The sequence below is a fragment of the Phalacrocorax aristotelis genome, chromosome 1, assembly GCF_949628215.1.
Source record: "Phalacrocorax aristotelis chromosome 1, bGulAri2.1, whole genome shotgun sequence".
NCBI classification, from domain to species: Eukaryota; Metazoa; Chordata; class Aves; order Suliformes; family Phalacrocoracidae; genus Phalacrocorax; species Phalacrocorax aristotelis.
This window is the reverse complement of record NC_134276.1, coordinates 96,759,888-96,780,569: the sequence shown is the minus strand read 5'-3', so window position 1 is coordinate 96,780,569 and position 20,682 is coordinate 96,759,888. Positions and strand designations below refer to the sequence as shown.

General features: G+C 38.9%; 1 protein-coding gene across 8 annotated transcripts in view; it reads right to left on the bottom strand.

Annotated features, from left to right (window-relative positions):
- KDM6A (lysine demethylase 6A) overlaps positions 1 to 20,682 on the bottom strand; it is a 165,998-nt gene that overhangs the window by 107,812 nt on the left and 37,504 nt on the right. For all 8 annotated transcript variants that reach the window (XM_075098510.1, XM_075098549.1, XM_075098540.1 and 5 more), the window contains exon 4: positions 6,007 to 6,056. In XM_075098510.1, coding sequence (XP_074954611.1) covers positions 6,007 to 6,056 — 50 coding nt within the window. The remainder of the gene's footprint in view (positions 1 to 6,006; positions 6,057 to 20,682) is intronic.

Sequence of the window (20,682 nt, the reverse complement as noted above, 5' to 3'; positions counted from 1 at the left end):
CCACTGTACTGTTTCAATTAAATTAACCATTTCTATCTAATTAAAAAAAAATAATGGAAGTTTTGATGAATTCTGTCTAAACACACTACTTGGTATTTTGAGGTTACTGCAGAAAATAAAACAGTTGTGAGTCAATGAAGTGGAAAATTGCTGTCTTATAACAGATCCTCTAAAGTGCAAAATGTTCTCTTATTTGCTGTTATCAGTATGTCTAGTAATTGCTTTTTGTCCAGCTATTTAAGAAGGGGGAAATAGACTTACAGTCTGGAGAAAGAGAGACAGCGAAACACACAAAATTAAAGCATTAATGTTTTTCTAATTGTTTTCCTATTTTATAGCTTTAAGAAAACATACCAAAAAAAGGGCATTTGGCCTATCAAAAGAGAAAAGGTAGAGAAATTAAAAGAAGCTGCATTAAAAAACCCAAACAAGCAACAGGTCACATTTAAGAACAAATACTCATGGCCTTTTGTTACTTTATTTCTTTTTTTATGGGGGGTGGGGGAGTGGGGGGAGGTGGGGGGTGGTGGTGTGTGTGTGGAGGGGAAGGCTTACTACTGATTAAAAAGTGGTTTAGCCATAAGGTTGAGAATACTCCTGGTAACATTTCTACACAAGTTTCATTATTAAGCAGCATCACAGTACATTACCTGGTACTAAATTACACTTTAGGTCTACATAACCAGGAACATTATAAAATCACTTTCTGTAACAAACCAACAACTCAGCACAGACTAAGATCACATCCCTCTTTCATGACTAGCATGCACATACACAGACGCATTTTCCTGGGCTTTCTAAAGGGAATTTTAGTTTTTTGGAGGGTTTTAATACCTCTGCATGGTTTTGGATTCTCCTCAGTTCTATAAAGACTAGTTGAGAAATGTGAGAGGAAATTTTGTTATTTGCAAACATAGAGCCAAAATTAAATTTCTAAGAATCATTTATTTTAAAAGACAAATATGAAGGTGGCCTGATGTAAGCTTCTGAACTCAGACAGTAGTTCTAATGCCCAGTAAACATGGTCAGATGAGTATCAAATAGCTGCTTACCAGAACTAGACTGATACCTTTCCTTGCTGCAATATAACTATGGGATTTATTTCCCCCCTCTTCAATGTAAATTTTTTTTTAAACTAGACCGTTCAGTTTCTAGAGTATAGCCTTGCAACTGTAAATTCAGTTTGTACCATACTTGCACCCATATATTCTTAAAATTCACTGGAACACAGAAGGTGGTCTTTGAAAATCCCCATTGGAGTTTACTAAACTTCTCTGATGTTTTCACCCTGACCACATAAATGAAATCCTTATTAAAAAGAAAGGTGATTAGGACCATTTTCACAACAATGACAAAGAGTGCCTGACAGATTTACTTTTCTGCTAGGAAGCTTTCCAGCCAAAGCTAACAAGAAGTCTATCTCTGAATTCATGCTGGAGGATATAACTCACTAATTAAGTGTTCCTCAAACATTTCAAGGCACATTCAGATTTTCTGACTGACCCACTCCCAGCACTTCTCTATAAAGAGATACTACAGTTGAGTATAACTGAATAAATTGAGGTTTCGTTTCTTTTCAAGGCATCCTCAATCTAAGTTCTAGCATCCTTGTCCATGGTAAGTAGTCTTCCTTGATACAGGAGTAACTCATTTTCACACTAACTCCTATCATTTTAAGGTTCACTTAGGTGCCCTTCTAAATACTGTGCCCTGACAATCCTCCAACTTATACACACATAGCTAGAAATGTTTAAGTATTGTGTAACCTCTGTCACTCCAATGAAACACAGCTTTTTATAAGGATCCTTGAAGACAGACAGGATACTACTTCTTTGATTAACACACTCAGAATAAGGTACAATGGCAGTGCTGTCCTCATGCTCCTCATAACTTGTCCACAATCCCCTGCATTTGACTAAAATCCTGTCTAGAAGGCTACATATTCATTCCCCAACCACAGAGATGGCAATAATAGGTGGCTCATGGAAACACCGCACAAAATTGGCATATGGGAGCTTGCCGCTACCTAGTATACCCGTACAATAAAGTTTTATTTACTCAAATTCTGTGTTGCAACAACTACTGGCACACAATTTCTAACTGACAACATCTGAACGCTCACCTACCTGCAAAAGGCCACAATATACTTTAATCAAGATCATCAAACCACATAAGGGCTGCCACAGCAGTGTCGTACCAAAGCAGAGGAGATCTAATCAAAGTACCGGACAACCAGGCTCTTCTGTAAAACCCTCCCAGGAATCAGTCCAGTGAGCACCGAAACCTCTCGTAGCCCCACACACGTACAGGAAGGTTTCTAGGTCCCCCCTGCCCTGGGCAACCATGCCGATGCAACAGATCCAGATGTTTCACACTTACACACACTCAGTTCACTCATGTACTGAAATTTTTGTTAGGACAGCCCTACCCGAACCCAGACGTTTATATAAAAGAGCTCAGTATGATCAACTGCATTATAATACAACCACATGAGATGATTAAAATAACTTTTTCCAGGTGCCAAATATCTGCCATCATGTTTGGATAAATCAGGAATATCTTACTCCTTGCTGAGCTTCTAATCCTGCCTCCTCAGAATATGTCAAAACCGATAACCATGGCAGACACTTACACTTGGTATCTTTATTTTCTCAGTAGCATCAGAATCCACAAACTGCAGTTCTAGATGTTGTCTCCCTCTCCTGAACTGCCCTTCCTATCCATTCATCCTCCACAGTCCTCCTCACCTCCCCCAACATGTTGACACAGGGGAGTTTTAAAAAGAAATGAGAATGAAGTACATTGCACAGAAGGGAGATTTATTTTAGCATAGGCACATAAGAAGAAGAAACATTGAGAAAACTGCGTGAATACAAGAACTCTATTAAGTTATCTCAGCTTTTATCCAAGTTGAGATATTTACTTCATAAGATTTCAAGTAAAATAATTTTTTTAAATGCAGAGTTAAAGTACCACAGTGCCTGCGCAGAACAAAAAGTGCAGAAACTCAGTAATTTTGTGGGATATTTTACGTTGATCTGTGGGTGCCCAAAGACATTACTGCAAAAGTGGTCTATTCAGGAATACGCAGCATAATGCAACTCAGCTCTTTCAAAACTACCTGTACAGGTATTACTTCTTTGAAAGGAAGTAATATCTCAACAGAATTGAGGGAGTATTGATCTGGTAAATGGCAAAAATACAGCATCTTCCTAACCTTTCATCTTCACTTCTGTCACTACAGTATACATTCAGAATATATTTTCAAAATATATTTTCCAAAACCTGGTAAGAAATTCAGACCACCAGAAAAATCTATGGGAACGAAAAAGTAAATGTAAAATGTTTTTCTTCATGAAAGGAAAAAATATGATGAATTGTAGAATGAATGTCATATAAGGAAAAATGCATGAGAATAATGCTCAATTACCAACCCCATGCAACAGTGAAAACCCAAAGTAGCAAATACTAAAAATACAACATAAGGAAGCCATACCCAAAGCAACCTAAAATCTCTCACAATCCTTCTAGAAGTTTTCCATTTATAAAACAAAGATGATACAGGACACTTCTTTCAACCACATATATTTGCACTGCACCACAGTAAGTAATTTCAGATATGCTGCCTAAGTTTGTAAGACTGTTCCTGTCTGGTTTCAAACCTGCCTTATATAATAACCTTCATGTGATTCAGCACTCTCCATCAGTTTCTCAGTACTCTCACACAGCTCTCCTCACAGCTCATAAATACCACCCTTTCTTCACACCCTTCTCTCTCTTCCTTTCTTTACCACCACAAGCTCCAGCAACTTAATTGATGACATCTAACCCTGCAAGAACTTAATTAAAAAAAAAATTATCTTAGAAAAACCCACAACAGTAAAAGGAAGAGATGTGACTGCTTTTTCTAAAGTCATCTGTACCTCTCTGAAGAAAAGTTAATTACAAAGTGTAAAAAAACAGCCTATAAGGGTGACCAAAAATACACCACAAACCTACTGTTCTTGACTAAATAGTTTCTTACTGATACAAGGTATTAAGGATAACAAGAAATAAGAAATCCTTTCAGTTGTGGGGAGAGGGGGGAGACCTTTCTCTAGACTGAGTCCAGGCAGCTTCCCACTTTCAACTCCAACTAGCTTCATCGTCCGTTAATAAGATGAAATATGATCCATCTGTGATTTTTATCAGTTTCAGCAAGAAAGTTTTTAACTGATTATGTTTTTGGACTCTTTCAGGCTCTTTTTCTTGCATAGAAAAATTTAAAAAATCTCCAAAATGATTATGGAAAATAACCCACTTTGGATGGCACATTTATAAGGAAGCTCATAATGAGATGAAGTGGCACAGTACCCTTCCCAGGTGAGGCCAACTTGAAGAAAAATTATTGGGTTTTTTTTGTTTTTCCTTTGTAGAAGTAAAAATTCTCTTTCGTCAGCTCCAAACAATGCTCTCAGTGCTTACAACTGGAATTGTTTGAAATAATCTCTGCATAGTAAAACTCTTGAGAAATACACAAGAAACAGGTATGTTAGAATATCAGTATATTGCATACAAAGAGAAACTGCATTCTGTAAGTCAAGGACAGATCACACATTTTAGTGTCATCCATGCTCTTGAAATGGAACTGGAAAACAATCAGAATTTGTGTTTATTTTAATTACAGGTAATATTCGGAGCCATGCAGAAACACTCTACACCTATGGAAATATATATAATCATTTACGCTTCACCCTGAACTCTATGAAAATGCAGGGGAAATAATTTACTAATCATTTATTAATTCTTCTAATAATGAGCCATTTAAACAAAAGCCAGAAAAAATAATTTAAGTCACAAACTATTCTGAAATGCTTAACATGGGAAGAGTAGAGACAACAATTGGCAATAGACAAATGGTTTTATTGTTGTAATTTTTAAGGTACAGGAGTTATTTCTGGGGAGAAAAATACCCAAACAAACAAACAAACAACCAAACCCAAAACCTACTTCAACTCCAAAATGGCTTAGTGTAAAAATGGCACTCATACAACATACTGGAGCAGGGGCTTTACAAGACAATATGGACAATCTTCCTAGGACCCACTGACTGGACCTCTCCCCTCCATATGCCAGGAGAAACCTTTTTCAGTCCATTCTTCTAATCCTTTATTTACTCTGCCTTTCTCCCTTTCCAGCCCCAAAAATGAGAGAAGTTGTCATAGGGACTGCAAGCACGTTCTGAAAAATCCTGTGACAGAGAAAATGTTTTTTCTTTAATGCCGGCATATACATGGTATTGATGTCTTTCCGGAGGGAGCCCTCCCTCTTTGAAATATGCACTTACACACAACTTTTAATGACAACAGCTGCTTAAGACCACACAAGTATCTACTGTGTTACAAGCTTTCTGCACCTCTGCCTCGATCATGAGCTTCAAATTATTTCATGTGACAATGTAACAACATTAGCTATTTTTGACAATATCACTAGAAGAACTTTTACCTCATTTAAAGTACTGACAGCTCTACATGGACTTCCAGATAAGCCAGCTATATTAACAGGATTTTTTCCTGTCTTACATAAGAATGTTATCTAAAATACTGAAAGGGACTTTGAACAATTTGGCATCTGTGGAAATAAAAAGCAACCCAAGAACATTTTTCCTAGTACAAGTCCAATGCCGGTGCAGCAGCTTTCAAGTGGTTATGATTCTCTGAATACTCATACGTATCCAAATATCTATGCTTACGTATGAAAAACCGAAGTAACGGATAATATAAAAATCTAAAATGTGTCAAGTTAATTGATCTGCCGATTCAACAAATGGTGTGAATATTTATTTCCACTTAGATTTATAACAAGTTGTACATATAGGGGAACATTTCCATTAAGACCCAATTAATACGCCAAAAAGTAATTGCAGGTAGATACTCCAAACTTATACTGAAATTAATCTATTTTAGAAATTAAATAATTTACTACAATATGTAAAAAGGAAAAAAAAAGAAAGCAGCATATACAGACCTTCCAGTAGTCAGATTGTAAACTGTAGTACCTCTGGTATGCAGATAATGCTGTAGGAAAGAAAAATGAATATTGAATTTGTTTTGTTGCATTTATTTGAAGAAAAAGATAGAAAACCTTGAGAGTCAGAATACACAACATTAAAATGATAAATGGTTTAATAAAAGTAACACTGCCACAATAAGTACACTGTTGTGGATAATACATTCCTTAAGATTATAATTTTGTTTTATGAAATGTCAACACAAAAGTATTTTATTATTAATCTTACAAATGTAAATCAAGCAATATTTTAAAGAAAACCTATAACAAAAGAAATAATTTGAAATTTTGGGATTTTCGTCCTGGACAAAGCTGTTGTAAGATTTAAAAATTTAATCATGTAGCTCATTTACCATGCTCCCTGATGTCCTGTAATTTCTAGAGAACTGGTGCGGAGGGACATACAAAGAGAAATCAATTTCACATGCCCTTTCATTCAGCAACTAGAGAAACAAAAGCAAGCAAAAAAAAGCTTACATTTTATTCAACATCTAAGACCAAGACTAACCTGCAAAACAGAGCTAAGAGCAGCTCTCTCCAGTAGAATATTAGCTCTGCTTAGCAATGAATTTCTCAAATCACTATTTCTGCATTCCTCTTCCCCACTAAAAATTCTGGTTGATTCATCTTGCCCTGTGGCTAACTGGCCACATCAGACTAGAACGCAAACAGGCTTTATGCTCTCAAAAGAACATTGCACTAGGCATCATGCAAAAAATGAAGAATTTTGAATAATGATTCACTGCAGTAACAGCAAGATTTTTATTTTTTCAAGTGTTTGCTTCTTAAGATTTAAGAATGGTTTTTACACAGCATGCATTTTCGAAACAACAAAAGACAACAACCTCTGCTTTGAAAAACTACAAACACTAAACAAACACTACACAGATTAAGACAGAACAACATGAACTTTACGCGCAGGTTCATTTCCTGCAAGTAACATGGATAAACGACATCCCTAAATTTTATCACCCTTCAATGCCTGCCTTGCATATTCATTTCCATAGCTTTACTGAAGTCCTTAAGTTTACGTGAATAAGAACAACAGACATAATGACAGGGCACACAGAGCTTTCTCTTCTTAAGAATATACCTTTGCACTCATCTGCCTACGGAGACTCACAACCTCATCTCTTTAAATACCTAACTGATACATGCTGAATCATGCCCATAAGGTGACCTCACTACTGGAACGGCTTGTGAAGCCAGCTTCTAATTTTGGTGCTCTGAACTGTGATTTGTTTAGATGCCCAGAGTAGAAAAAAAAACCTAGAACACTCATCATCCTTACACTATCAACATGCAATATGTGTAAATGTTTACATGCAACTTAAGACAAATAAAATCACTTAAATATCTAGTCAATCAGGCTGTCTTTCACAACTTAAGAATACAGCTCCTTTCCCTCACCCCCTCAAAACAAATTGGTGCAAACTGAAGGATATGACTGCAGTCTTAACAATGTAAGTTTAAGAATGTTAAGACTAAGCGTATTTCAGTTGCATACTGCAATTATGTTATAAAGGATGTTCACAATATCACAAAATAACCTCCTACCCCAAATATTCCTTCTAAATTCACCTTCTCCCAAGTATCATTAATGCTTTTTCAACAGAAAGGCAAAATTAGCTTTTGAATGTGGGAATAGTTTTTCTTTCCCAAACAGGAACACACGCACACACTCTCTATGACATAGTTTTGTAATGCACCACACTTAAATAAAAGGAATTTTTTTTTTTACTCAAGCAGTGCCTATCCCAATTTTAAAGGTTAAAGCACATTTTGAATGCTTAAGTCAACAGCACCATATTATGCAAGATTTAGGAAACTAAAAACTTCTTGTAATCAATTATTTTTTAAAAAAACTATTGCAGTAAATTATACAGGGAACATGGAGAAAATAAAAAGACAAAATAAACATTAAATACAATGCTAAGGATTTATGCTGGAAAAGGAAAAGGAAGAACTTTTTCAGTGTAGCTGTTAAAAAAATAAGGGAGTACCCACATGACCAAAACATTCCTTATGTAAGTACAGCAAAAAGGTGCACATCTCAAGCCTTTCTTCTTGCTCTTAACTCTAGCTAGTCAGAGCATGTCCAGCCCTGTTCCAAGCCAAACAGAGACAATGGAACAGAGGTGAGCAGCACTGAAAAAAGGGAGAGAAGTCTCCCTTCATACCTGATAAAGTGCTGTGCCAGGGGAGTGGAAAGATTGGGAGGCACAGGAAACTAGGCTCAACTGCTGTCACTGCTTGCAAAGAAACCGGCCCAGAGAAATTCTAGCACCTCTGTTTAACACAGGGAAAAGTTCTTATATTAAAGAAAGGAGTCTTTGCTCCATGATATTCTACCAGTTTTCCTTAGAATGCTGATGTCTGCAAATTATTTTCTTTTCTACCTCTTCCATTCTTCAATTAAATTTAGCAACTCCCCATAGTAACAGCTGAAATGACTGCTTTAATGTGCCATGCTCATGCTACAATTAAAAACAAGTACATGGAAAGCATGGACTGCTGAAGCATAATCCATGTTTACATGGTAAGAAGGTAAGACCTTCATTCTAAGGAAGGCCACATTACTCTTCCAAGGAGCAAAGACACAACATTCCTCCCCTTAAGTGTCTGACGTGCCCAATCTTACTTTTGGGTTCAGCAACCTCTTCTGCGGACCCAGCCTTTTCTTCTAGGTTAACAGTATTCTGCTTCTACTTAACTTCTTAAGATGAACTGCTAAAATTTTCAGTGTTGTGTTGAAAATGCATAACAATGAATCATGGGGGGATTCCTTCTACAGGAGCTAAACACCCCTTTCCTCCTCATGACAGACAACTAGAACTGCTACTGATGTACATCTTCAGTATTTAACAAGTGCTCATCTTACAGTTAGTTACCTGGGAAAGTTTATTTCAGCCCCCTTTAGTCTAGATTAAACATCTCCTCCACAAGCACTCAAGCTCTGCTGAAAAGGATTGAAGGAACAGGCAGAAAAACAAGAAAACAAAATAAAAAGGATTAAAGAAAGCATTTTTTTGCCAGAGCTCACATGAAACATCCCTAATCAAGCATCTCCCTAAGATGAAACTCACACATATTAAGATGCTAGAAATCAAATTATGAAAGCAAGAGTTTTTTGAAAACTAATTTTTAAAGCAGCAGGACATGAACCATAAATCTGAACCCTACCATACTTTCCACTCCCTGAGCGAGTCACCAGTGAGCAGACATTTTTTCTGAGTTCTATGTCGTAGAATGAGTATCTTATCTCAAAAGTATATTACGGAATTGCAAGCAACTTCTCCCTTAATTTAAGTTTATAACTATAAGAAATGAGTGCAAACCCCTCAAATTACAAACTTCATCCTAGATTAAGAAGAAAACAAAGAGCAAATGAATCTGCTGAGCAACAAAAATTTTACACAAGTCCCTGTCTGAAACACAGGCTATGCTTCATCAGTGCTACAATTCCAATTTTGGGTGATATTCTCTGCTTTATTAAAAAGTGAAAAGGAAGTTAATTGTATCATGCGTCACATTAGCAGCATACAAACAAACAAACGAAAAACCCACACCAACATTAAAAGCTGCACCTTTACTTTTCATCCAAGACTCGTCATTCCAAGGTGAGACAATTTTTGTCAGAAAAAAAATTCTATGAACTACTGCCCCTCTTTCAACATTCAGTCAACTCTCATTTGTATGGATAGAAGTGATTTGCCCCATTTCTGTTAAGATGTCCTATTTTAAACATAATGAAATGAGTGCTGATTAGGAACTTCTTATTGAACTTCTCCAAAGTTTGCCACTGAAATTCTTAAACCTATGGAATTGCAGGCCAAATACATAGCAACTTTATTTTTCAGCTTGCAAAATACTCCTGAGCATCTAGAAAATGCATGTCCCGATTCGGAAAGCACAGGACTGAGTGTCAACAGTAGGACAACATTTCCTGCTTCACTCTCAACTATATTCAGAAAATATTCCTGTCAACCGCAGAAAACTCTTAAAAGTACCAAGCTGAGAGACCACAATCAGACATCTAAAACAATATTAGATAAGTGACTCAAGAATTCCTAAAAAAGGTGCTCATAGTTAACTATCTCCATCCTTCTGCCCAGTATTTCATTACTTACGGGATCAGCTTATACTCTTCCTGTTAACATCTCTCTCCAAAACCCGGCAACTTATATTATTTGCCTAACAGGTAATCCTTATGATCAGACTCTTGAAAACCCTACAACCTCCTGAATGGCAGACACAGCATTTACCATCCTACCCTGAATGGGTATGGGGGTGACGGTGTACGCCTCAAAGGTGGATGTAGCTTTTCAGACCAATCACAATCATCTATAGTGCTTGATGAGAATAAAAGAATGTTTACCTAAAATAGCTCTGAAAAGAATAGCTCTTTCTACCCAAAGAATTAAAACTACTGGACAGCAAGAAACCTCCTCAGCTCAGGCTCACTTTGGAATCTGTCTCATAAGCCTTTGCAACCTACTGCAGAGCTGACCCCCAGTGAGTTCATACAGTCACAATCTACCTGTTTCCTCTTCTTACAGGTTTTTACAGACACCCAGGAACTAGCCACTTTGTAGTATCTGCAGTTACTTTAACACTGACAGACTTCATTATTTGCCCCCTAAGAGTTTGCCTTCCTCTCTTACTATAACTAGGGTCAAGGGGCATCTCTGAATCAGGACAGCGATGATACTGCATTTCTTATTCACCCCTGTTTAAGATTCCTTGATTTCACATAGAGAATACAAAGCAGATTTTACGTAATTACCATATATGTGGTTTCAGGATGCTATTTTTTTTAATCAACATAATTTCATAAGAGAACTTTATAAACTACATAATTTTTTCAGTAATACTATAGACAATCTCTCTTCATATCCATAGTCTAAATACATAACCTAAACAAACAAGTGAGGTGAAAATGGGGAGCAAAACGCCTAGACTGAATCATATCCACCCACCTGTCATTACAGACACAGAAGGATGGCTTTTACGATCTGCTCTAACAAACCTACTTTATGACACCTGAAAATTTAAGAGGCCTTTGAAAGTGATGCAAACATGGAGCAGCTTGATTATTTAAGTGCTTGAGTAAGGAAAAAGTGAACTAGATACTGACACCATCTAGTGGCACCTTGCAAGGCTAAATGTGACTAACACAGATTTTTGGCAGTTAAGAGCAAGCATTAATTTGATGACATACCCCTGAAAAGAGAACTTTAAAACAACCAAAGCTCCATATTCCTCTGTGTAAATCAAACACTTGTTTTCTTAGATAGAAATATTTTTTTTAGTGTTAATTTTTAAACAAGCACTAATATTTCTTAGTGCCTATCTGATGTGGCAACAAATAGTGAGATAAAAAATTATCCAGAAAACTGCACAAGGGAAGCAAGGAAGGGGCACATGCATTGCTTGAAATCTTGACAATGCTTCCAGGAAAAATAAATGTTCATTAAAAACCTAGGAGACACATGCAGGTTATGGAAACAGCTTATAACGTAATGCAGGTTTTATCCACAACAGTGTTTTCACCTAGCAAGATGAACGCGGCTGGGCCATAAAATTAAAGACATCAAAAGGTGAGGAAATTCCAAGGATGAGTCAATGAGCAAAAGAACTGTGGAAGCCAGAGCAGCAAAATGCAGCTCAGGTCTTTTGTTCCAAGGCCAAGAAACAAAACGAAAGAGGTGGTTCTCCACTTCCTCCAGAGATTTGTGCTGAAAGTACCCAGGAGACGATCAAAGAAGCCTAAAGCATGTCTGCCTTTTAACACAAACACACAAAGGCAACAGAACTGTGTATTTAAGAAAGAAAAAAATCACCAGATAGTCCTCTAAGTCATTTTATTAACAACTACACACCCTCGTCTGGAAATATAATGCAGCAGCGAAGTGGTGAAAAACCCTCTGTTCCATGATCATGTCCAACTATGAGCTGCAGAGAAGACTAAGAAGTATTGAACGTGTAAGTCATACACATGTTTGACAAGGAGTTTACTGTTACAGAAATCCTTTAGATAATGAACTCTGACAGGTCTTAAAATATCGAGAATATCGGTGAAAGAGCACAATGGAATCACACAAAGCTCAAAAATCCTTCAAAAGAGCATATTCCACAAAATGACTTTCAACAATTGTAGAACACTGCCCAAAATGAAAATTTTTAGACAATCAGTCAAAAACCATGGTCCAGCTATATTCTAAAAACAACAATATTCTACTGCTAACCCACCCACCCACTATCTATTAAGAACATTGCAATGTTCTAAGCTTAAGGTTATCTTACTTCTTTCTATAGGAATTTCACATAGTGGTTTGAACTGCCTGAAACTAAACCGCCCTAAAGTTAACAGCAGCAACCTGAAGGTGAAATAAGCAGCTCTAAATAAAGGCATCTCAATGTCTGCCAGTTATTAACAAACAACAAAATAAAAAAAAGACCTTAAACCTAAAAATCACACTTATTTGAAACACAGCCATCTCTTCCTCAGCTCATTTGCATTGCTATGCTACTTGAAATTCATTCTAGTTCTTCAGGACTCATCAGTAAAAGATAGCCCAGCAGCAACCCTGCAGCAACCAGCAGAATCCTATCTATGCTGGGAAGTTCTCTCTTACATTTTATAAGATGACTCCTACTACTCTGTACCTCAGAACACAGCACATTCAAATGCTTCCTAACAAAGCTTTCCTTCGAAGTCCTAAAAGGCTAAGACACTACAGAGAAATTTTAAGTACAAAGGACCACACATACATTGTTGAATTTGAGAGCCGTTCTCGCAACCAAACAACTTTACACAAGAACAATCAAAATGTATTTAAACTGTGGTTTTAAAATTAACAACTCAGTATACATTCCGTATTGTTTTTTCAGTTATGTTTTAAATTTTAGCCTAACAATTACTAAAAAATGCCCTTGGACTAATTATCATTATCTTGTAAATGACTTACAATATTTTTGTTACTGTTTTTAACAACGCATTCGCTATCTACAAACAAGTATTATTAAAACTGATCTGACATAGTACATAAAAAATGTGATCACCACTTGAACAGAGCAATAAGAATTATTTTAGTACAGTATTTTTTGTGCTTTAGTAACTGTGACGTGAATAATTGCATGGTTTTCCCAAATCATTCATTAATCGCACTATCTCCTTCCAGGGATTTTAGTAAAAGAAGAGCAATTCAAGGAGGCAAATGATAGAAGTATGTCTCCACTTGGAAGACAGCTAATGGTTGCACAAGTCACAGGCTGGAACGCAGCCTCTCTCTATATATATATATATGACCCTTCTACAAAATAGATATAAAGATCTCCAAGGAAAACACAGATGATGGCAGAGTCCATGAGCTCATTAACAGCATTCAACTAGAACCCAAACCTTAAAAAGATCACTGCCTACACTCTGTACTCCTTATGGAAACAACAGCCATGGCTAAAAATAAATAAATAAATAAATGAAAATGTTCAGCTACTGACAGAGCACCAGTTTCCTCCAAGACTAACAGCACAGTGATTTTGGTAAAACCCCGGCCCTCCCAAGGAATGCAGCAGCAAACAAAATTCACAGGTATATACCACGGAGTCCGAGCTGGATTCATAATACTGCCAGCATCCAAAAGCCTACATGACAACTCATCAGCCTCCGGCAAAACTTGAGGCTGAGGCTTCACATTCTGGGGCAATTGCGTCACTTTTCTTCTGCTAGGTTATTTTTCAGTTGGATCAGTTCCCCACGCAGCTGCACATTCAGCTGTGCCAGCACAAAGCAGAGAGCAGCAACAAGCACATGGGGGGTGCCATTAAAGACACGCCCAGGGAACAACGGGTTTGGAAACCTCTGAAACAATCAAACAGCTGGGGACTGTCTCATTAAAAAAAAAAAAAAAAGAAAATAAAAGAAAAAGAAAGGAAGAATACATCAGATTAGACTTAAGAAAATGCTACCGAGGAAACAGACTAGTTTTGACTGGGAGGAGCGAACATTCTCATTTTGGGAAATCCTGAAGCCAAATTCTGACCAGAAATGATCAAGATGATAGAAGGTGGGCACAGAAACCACCTTGAGTATACACACTAAACTGAATCAATCTGCCTTGGTTATAATCGTCTGAATACAAAAGTCAGTGGCTCACAGTATTCAAAATCTGCAAAAAGGTTGATGCCTTGCCTAGGACCTTCCCCTAACAGTAGCAGAGTGCAAGTAACAAGACAACGCAATGTCACAGCTGCAGAGAAAACCCTTTAGCTAACCGCAGCAATTCAAACACACTGCGTTTTCAGGAAACTACAAGCTGCAGACCAGCTTCAGATATTTTAAAGGCTAGGAAAAGATGTTGTGGTATTCTAGTCTAAGCTCAGATATAATACAGAGAAAGAAAGAACCTCATCCAGTAATTTCTGATGTAAACTCACAACTTTTGTTGGAGACAAGTACTTTTTTTTATGAGAAACAAAATATTAAATCTGGACTTCAGTGGCTACAAGTGACAAAAAACGTAATACGCTTCAAAAGAAATAACAACCACATTTAACAGTTTTCATTAAAAAATATAAATACATAGGCTAGATGTATTTAGACTTCAGCAGGGCATCAGCCATCAACTTACTTCACATTCAAAGGTAGCCTGCCCCTAACTGATATTCCCTGTGTACATGCAGCAAGGGCAGTATTTGCCTGGTTAGTTCCAGTAATGACACGCAGTAACCTGCTATGAACCTTTCTCAAGGTCCCTCTTTTCTGAGGTACTAGCCCTAATTCTTATAATGAAGTGACCCACAGTCTTTTTTACTACATTTGTAAGAAGGTATTAGCTACATGAAAACACTAACATGCAAAGAATACACCCAACAGAATGATCCACATTTGTCAACTATTTGTGAAAAAATGAGACAAATCAAACCAGAAGAAGCAACATACATGAAGCCTAACAGATCTCCATCAGCTAAGCATTGCTTCATCTTGATCACTGATCACACTTCTGCAATCAACAATTTTGTTCTGCTTTGCAAAAACTTATTGTGAGCATTTTTAAACAAAGAACACTATCACATTTGCCTTTAATAAAGACACACCTTTCTACATTACACACAAAGGTGTAGACATTTATACAAGACATTACATAAACATTAGGCTTCCAAGGTAAAAACGAACAGTTGTACAGCATTAGCCATGCTGCTATCTTGTGATATTTTATTAATTACAACCAATTTATTAAACATATCAAGTTATCCACAACTTTGTCCAAGGATAACTTCAAACTAGACAGATTTATATTTCTGAACATCATCCTGCTTTAGCATTTTACAACTCTGGAACTTCAGGACTTAAAAACTGGATAAAATATACTTTAGTGAGATCAAAACATTTCTGAACTCCCCTTTACTTTTCAGTTCCCAAGCACTTAAAATTTAACAATAATTGCAGTCAGAATTTATGATAATTAAAATATACAGATTATTGAATGTAATTAAATTTATTTTTACTTTAAATTTATAATGCAATGCACCATCATTCTACTTCTTTTCTATTTCTATTCTTTCTTTTCTGCTAACAGTAGTAAATTAATTACAGAAAACATGCCTTTTTGCATTGTGCATAATACTTTTACAGTCTTTGGTACTGGAGTTCAACAAGTGTTTTGAACAAGAACATGTGTCCCTCAATAAAAAAACCCTTTCACTTCCTTTTTCCTATCAATTAAAATTCCTCCAGTATTATTTTCACTGATACCCCATTACTTTTAAAATACAGATACACCCTTTTTTTTTTAATACTTCATTACTAACAAAGTTTCTTCACTTCTTGAGACTTATTTCATGATTGAGATGTGACTTTAAACAGGCATCTAAGAAAATACTAAGTATCTGAATTCAGGTTTTTAATACCTAAATGTTTCTTCCCACACGCTTGCGCCTGTATACCACTCTAGAGAACTGGCATCTTCAACCACCATTTGTATTTTTCATGCTTATTCTTAAAACTATATACACAGTACAGAGTGGGCTCCCCATCAGTAAACCTCACCTCTGATCCATAACACCACCTAGTCCTATCACTCTTAACTGCTATCAACTCAACAGCAGAGATAATACAATTCAGCCCACAACCCTGCACTGTCTTTGCTAAGTAAAACATATCCAAAAAGCCATACTGCACTCACATCATACCAAGTTGTATAAGGCTAATCAGAAACAACAGTGCAAGTTGTTTGCAGAGGGGCTGGTTGAATTTTCTTTAGGAAATAAAAATAAAATAAAAACAGAACAAAGGATCAGATCATTCTTCAGGAAATTCTATAGCCAGCATATTACAGAATCACAGAATGGTAGGAGTTGGAAGGGACCTCTGGAGATCACCTCGTCCAACCCCTCTGCTTTAGCAGGTACGCCCAGAGCAGGGGGCACAGGACCACATCCAGGCAGGTTTTGAATATTTCCAGAGAAGGAGACTCCACAACCTCTGTGGGCAGCCTGTCCCACTGCTCTGTCACCCTCACAGGAAGAAGTTCTTCCTCAGATTCAGGTGGAACTTCCTGTGTTGTAACTTGTGCCCATCGCCCCTTGTCCTGTTGTTGGGCACCACCGAGAAGAGTCTGGCCCCATCTTCTTGACACCCACCCTTTACATAGTTACCAAGCATTGATGAGATCCCCCCTCAGCCTTCTCTTCTCCAGGCTGAACAAACACAGGTCTCTCAGCCTTTCCTCATAACAGAGATCCTCCAGTCCCCTGATCATCTTGGTAGCTCTCCACTGGACTTGCTCAAGCAGTTCCACGTCCTTAAACTGGGGGCCCCAGAACTGGACACAGCGCTCCGGATGTGGCCTCACTAGGGCAGAGTAGAGGGGGAGGATAACCTCCCTTGATCTGCTGGCCACGTTCCTTTTAATGCACCCAAGGATACCATTGGCCTTCTTGGCCACAAGGGCAAGTGCTGGCTCAGGGTCAGCTTGCTGTCCACCAGCACTCCCAGGTCCTTCTCAGCAGAGCTGCTTTCCAATAGGTCAACCCCCAAACTATACCAGTGCATGGGCTTGTTTCTCCCCAGGTGCATGACCTTGCACTCGCTTTTGTTGAATTTCATGAGGTTCCCCTTGGCCCAGCTCTCCAGGTCTCACTGGATGGCAGCACAGACTTCTGGTGAAACAGCCACTTCTCCCAGTTTTGTATCATCAGCAAACTTGCTGAGGTTACACTCTGTCCCATCATCCAGGTCATTGATGAATATGTTGAACAGGACTGGACGCAGCACAGACCCCTGGGGAACACTGCCAGTTACCGGCCTCCATCCAGACTCTGTGCCATTGATCACAACCCTCTGAGCTCTGCTGTTCAGCCAGTTCTCTATCCACCTCACTGTCCTCTCACCCAACTCATACTTCCTTAGCTTACCTGTGAGGATGTTATGGGAGACAGTGTCAAAAGCCTTACTGAAGTCAAGACAGACAACATCCACTGCTCTCCCTTCGTCAAACCAGCCAGTCACACCATCACAGAAGGCTATCAGGTTGGTAAAGCATGATCTCCCCTGGGTGAATCCATGATGACTAATTTTGATAACCTTCTTTTCCTCTACATGCCTGGAGATGACCTCCACGATGAACTGTTCCATCACCTTTCCAGGAACTGTGGTGAGGCTGACTGGCCTATAGTTTCCCGGGTCCTCCTTCTTGCCCTTTTGAAGACTGGAGTGACATTAGTTACCTTCCAGTCCTTGGGCACCTCTCCTGTCCTCCACGACCTTTCAAAGATGATGGAGAATGGTGTAGCGACAGCATCCGCCAGCTCCCTCACCACTCATTGGTGCATTCCGTCGGGGCCCATGGATCTGTGAGGATCCAGTTTGCATAAAAGATCTCTGACCCAATCCTTCTCAACCAAGGGGAAGTCTTCCTCTCTTCAGAGTTTACCTCTCTCTTCTAGGGGCTGAGATGCCTGAGGGACAGCCTTAGCAGTAAAGACTAAAGCAGAGGCGGCGTTCAGTAACTCTGCATCCTGCATCACCAGGACACCCACCTCGGTCAGCAGTGGGCCTACAGTTTCCCCAGTCTTTCTTTTACTACTGATGTATTTGAAGAAACCCTTCTTGTTATCCTTGACGCCCCTCGCCAGATTGAGTTCCAAGTGGACCTTGGCCTTCCTTGTCGCATCTCTGCATACCCAGACATCGTTCCTATATTCCTCCTAAGTGGCCAGTCCCTTTTTCCACATACTGTAAACCTTCTTCTTCCATTTGAGTTTTCCTAGAAGCTTTTTGTTCATCCATTCGGATCTTCTGGCTCCTTAGCTTGATTTCTTCCTCATAAGGATCCACAGATCTTGAGCTCAGAGGAAGTGGTCCTTGAATATTGACCAGCTCTCTTGGACTCCCCAGCCTTCTAGAGCCCTAACCCATGGGACTCCTCCAAGCAGGTCTTTGAAGAGGCTAAAGTTAGCTCTCCTGAAGTCCAGGGTCATAATCCTACTTGTTGCCCTGCTTCTACCATGCAGGATCCTGAACTCCACCATGTCATGGTCACTGTTGCCAAGACTACCCCCAACCCTGACATCCTCAACCAGACCTTTGTTGTTTGTTAGGATAAGGTCAAGCAGCACATCTCGCCTCGTTGGCTCCTCCAACACTTACATCAAAAAGCTGTCCCTTATGCTCTGCAGGAACCTTCTGGATTGTGTATGGCTCGCTGTGTTGCTTTTCCAGTAAATATGAGGGTGGTTTAAGTCCCCCATGAGGACCAGGGCCTGCGATTGTGAGGCTACTTCTGCTGTCTGTAGAAGGCTTCATCAACTTCCTCTTCTTGATCCCATGGCCTGTGGCAAACACCCACAACAGTGTCATCCGTATTTGGCTGTCCCATAATTTTTACCCACAAGCTCTCAACTTGTTCTCCTTCCACTCCTAGGCAGAGCTCAATACACTTCAGTTGCTCCCTCAAATATAGAGCAACTCCCCCACCTTGCCTTGCTGGTCTATCTTTCCTGAAAAGCCTGCAGCCATCCATGACCACATTCCTGTCATGTGAACTATCCCACCTGACCACACACAGACCTCTAGTTCCTCCTGTTTATTCCCCATGCTGCATGTGTTGGTATAAAGGCATTTCAGAAAGATGCTTGAGCGCATAGGTTTCCCCAGAGGGGTGCACAAGGACCCACTATTGCTGCATTCACTTCAGGTTTTTCCATGTCTCCAGAACTGGAAACACCAGTGGTCATATTACACCAGTTGGATGGGATATATGTGCAAGTTGTGGGTACTAAGGTCCCTAATCTCCCCATACATTCAACAGAAAGACAGATGTCTCAACCACTCAAGGCCTCTAGAATTTACATACTGAATTTAGGTGACTGCAAATTCCTCCCTAGGAATATCAAATCGAACCATTTCTCACCTAAAAATCTGAAGGCAAGGTAGGTTTCCAGGAACCCTAACTCACACTGTTTTATGTTAGAGTGAACAAGTAGACACATAGACAGACCGTTATGAAACGGTCCAGAGCTAACCTGAATGACTAAGCAGTGGTTTTGAACTACCACCAGGTATAATTAATTACCCTATTTCTACATCCCAAGGTAACTGTAAATCAGCGTTTGTGTGTTTTGAAGAAGGGGTTGGGTGGGAGTTGGGCATTTTCAGGGTGGGGGTGTTGTTTCCCTATACAAAGGCAAACAGAACTGCATTCATCTTAAAACTAAAAAGCAACAACAGTGAAAAAAAGACATCCCATGAAAAAAAAAGAAATATTCTGACCTGTTCTGATTAGCTAGGTAGAGTAAGATCCAAAAAGGCTTTCTACTCATCCATACCTCCCACAATCACTGGATGGGAGGCAGCTGTCAGACAACGGGCCTGACAGCCAGTGTGACACGAAGTAGAAACAGGACAAGCTGAAGATCTAGCCCTGTGTCTTAATCAGCAACACAGCAGAGTGTCTCTGGGAATCTACACCACTACCAAAAAAGCATTCTACTAACCCACACACAACAAAGCACAAGTGTACATCAGGTTCTGCGTTCACTGGTTGCAATGACGGCACAAAACATATAAGCAATTCCAAAGACTGATGAAGCAGAGACCTAACCCCACCTCACGCCACTTACCCCTGCCCTGCACCAAGCCCCTACACCCATTCTTCCACTCAGTATTTAAAACAGAACTTGAAACACACTGTAGCTGCAGATTTTTGCTTTTGAATTAATACTTTCAGCCTAGCCTTACCTGCTGAGATTGTGGACATATGTGAAAGCACTACGGCTCTCATCCTATGCAACTATGTCTCCCAACCCCCACAGGAAACCTCAGAGGCATGGCTTCAACTGTTTGTACAGTCATGTAACAATGAACCAGAAAAATGAAGTAGGCAACGTGGTACTACTCTATACACTAAATAAAATTCACATTCATACCTGAACCAGTAGTGTTTTGGTTTGGTTTTTCCCAATTAAAAAAAAAAAAAGTAGAAGAAGTTACAATACAACTGTTTTCATAAAAACATCATGAGTCTTGTTCCATTACGGGCTTTGAGATATAGTACAAACTGAGAAAACAGCGAGTTATCCAAATGTTTTTCATTTTGTTGTGTCAACTCCATCAAACGACAGTCCCCCAAT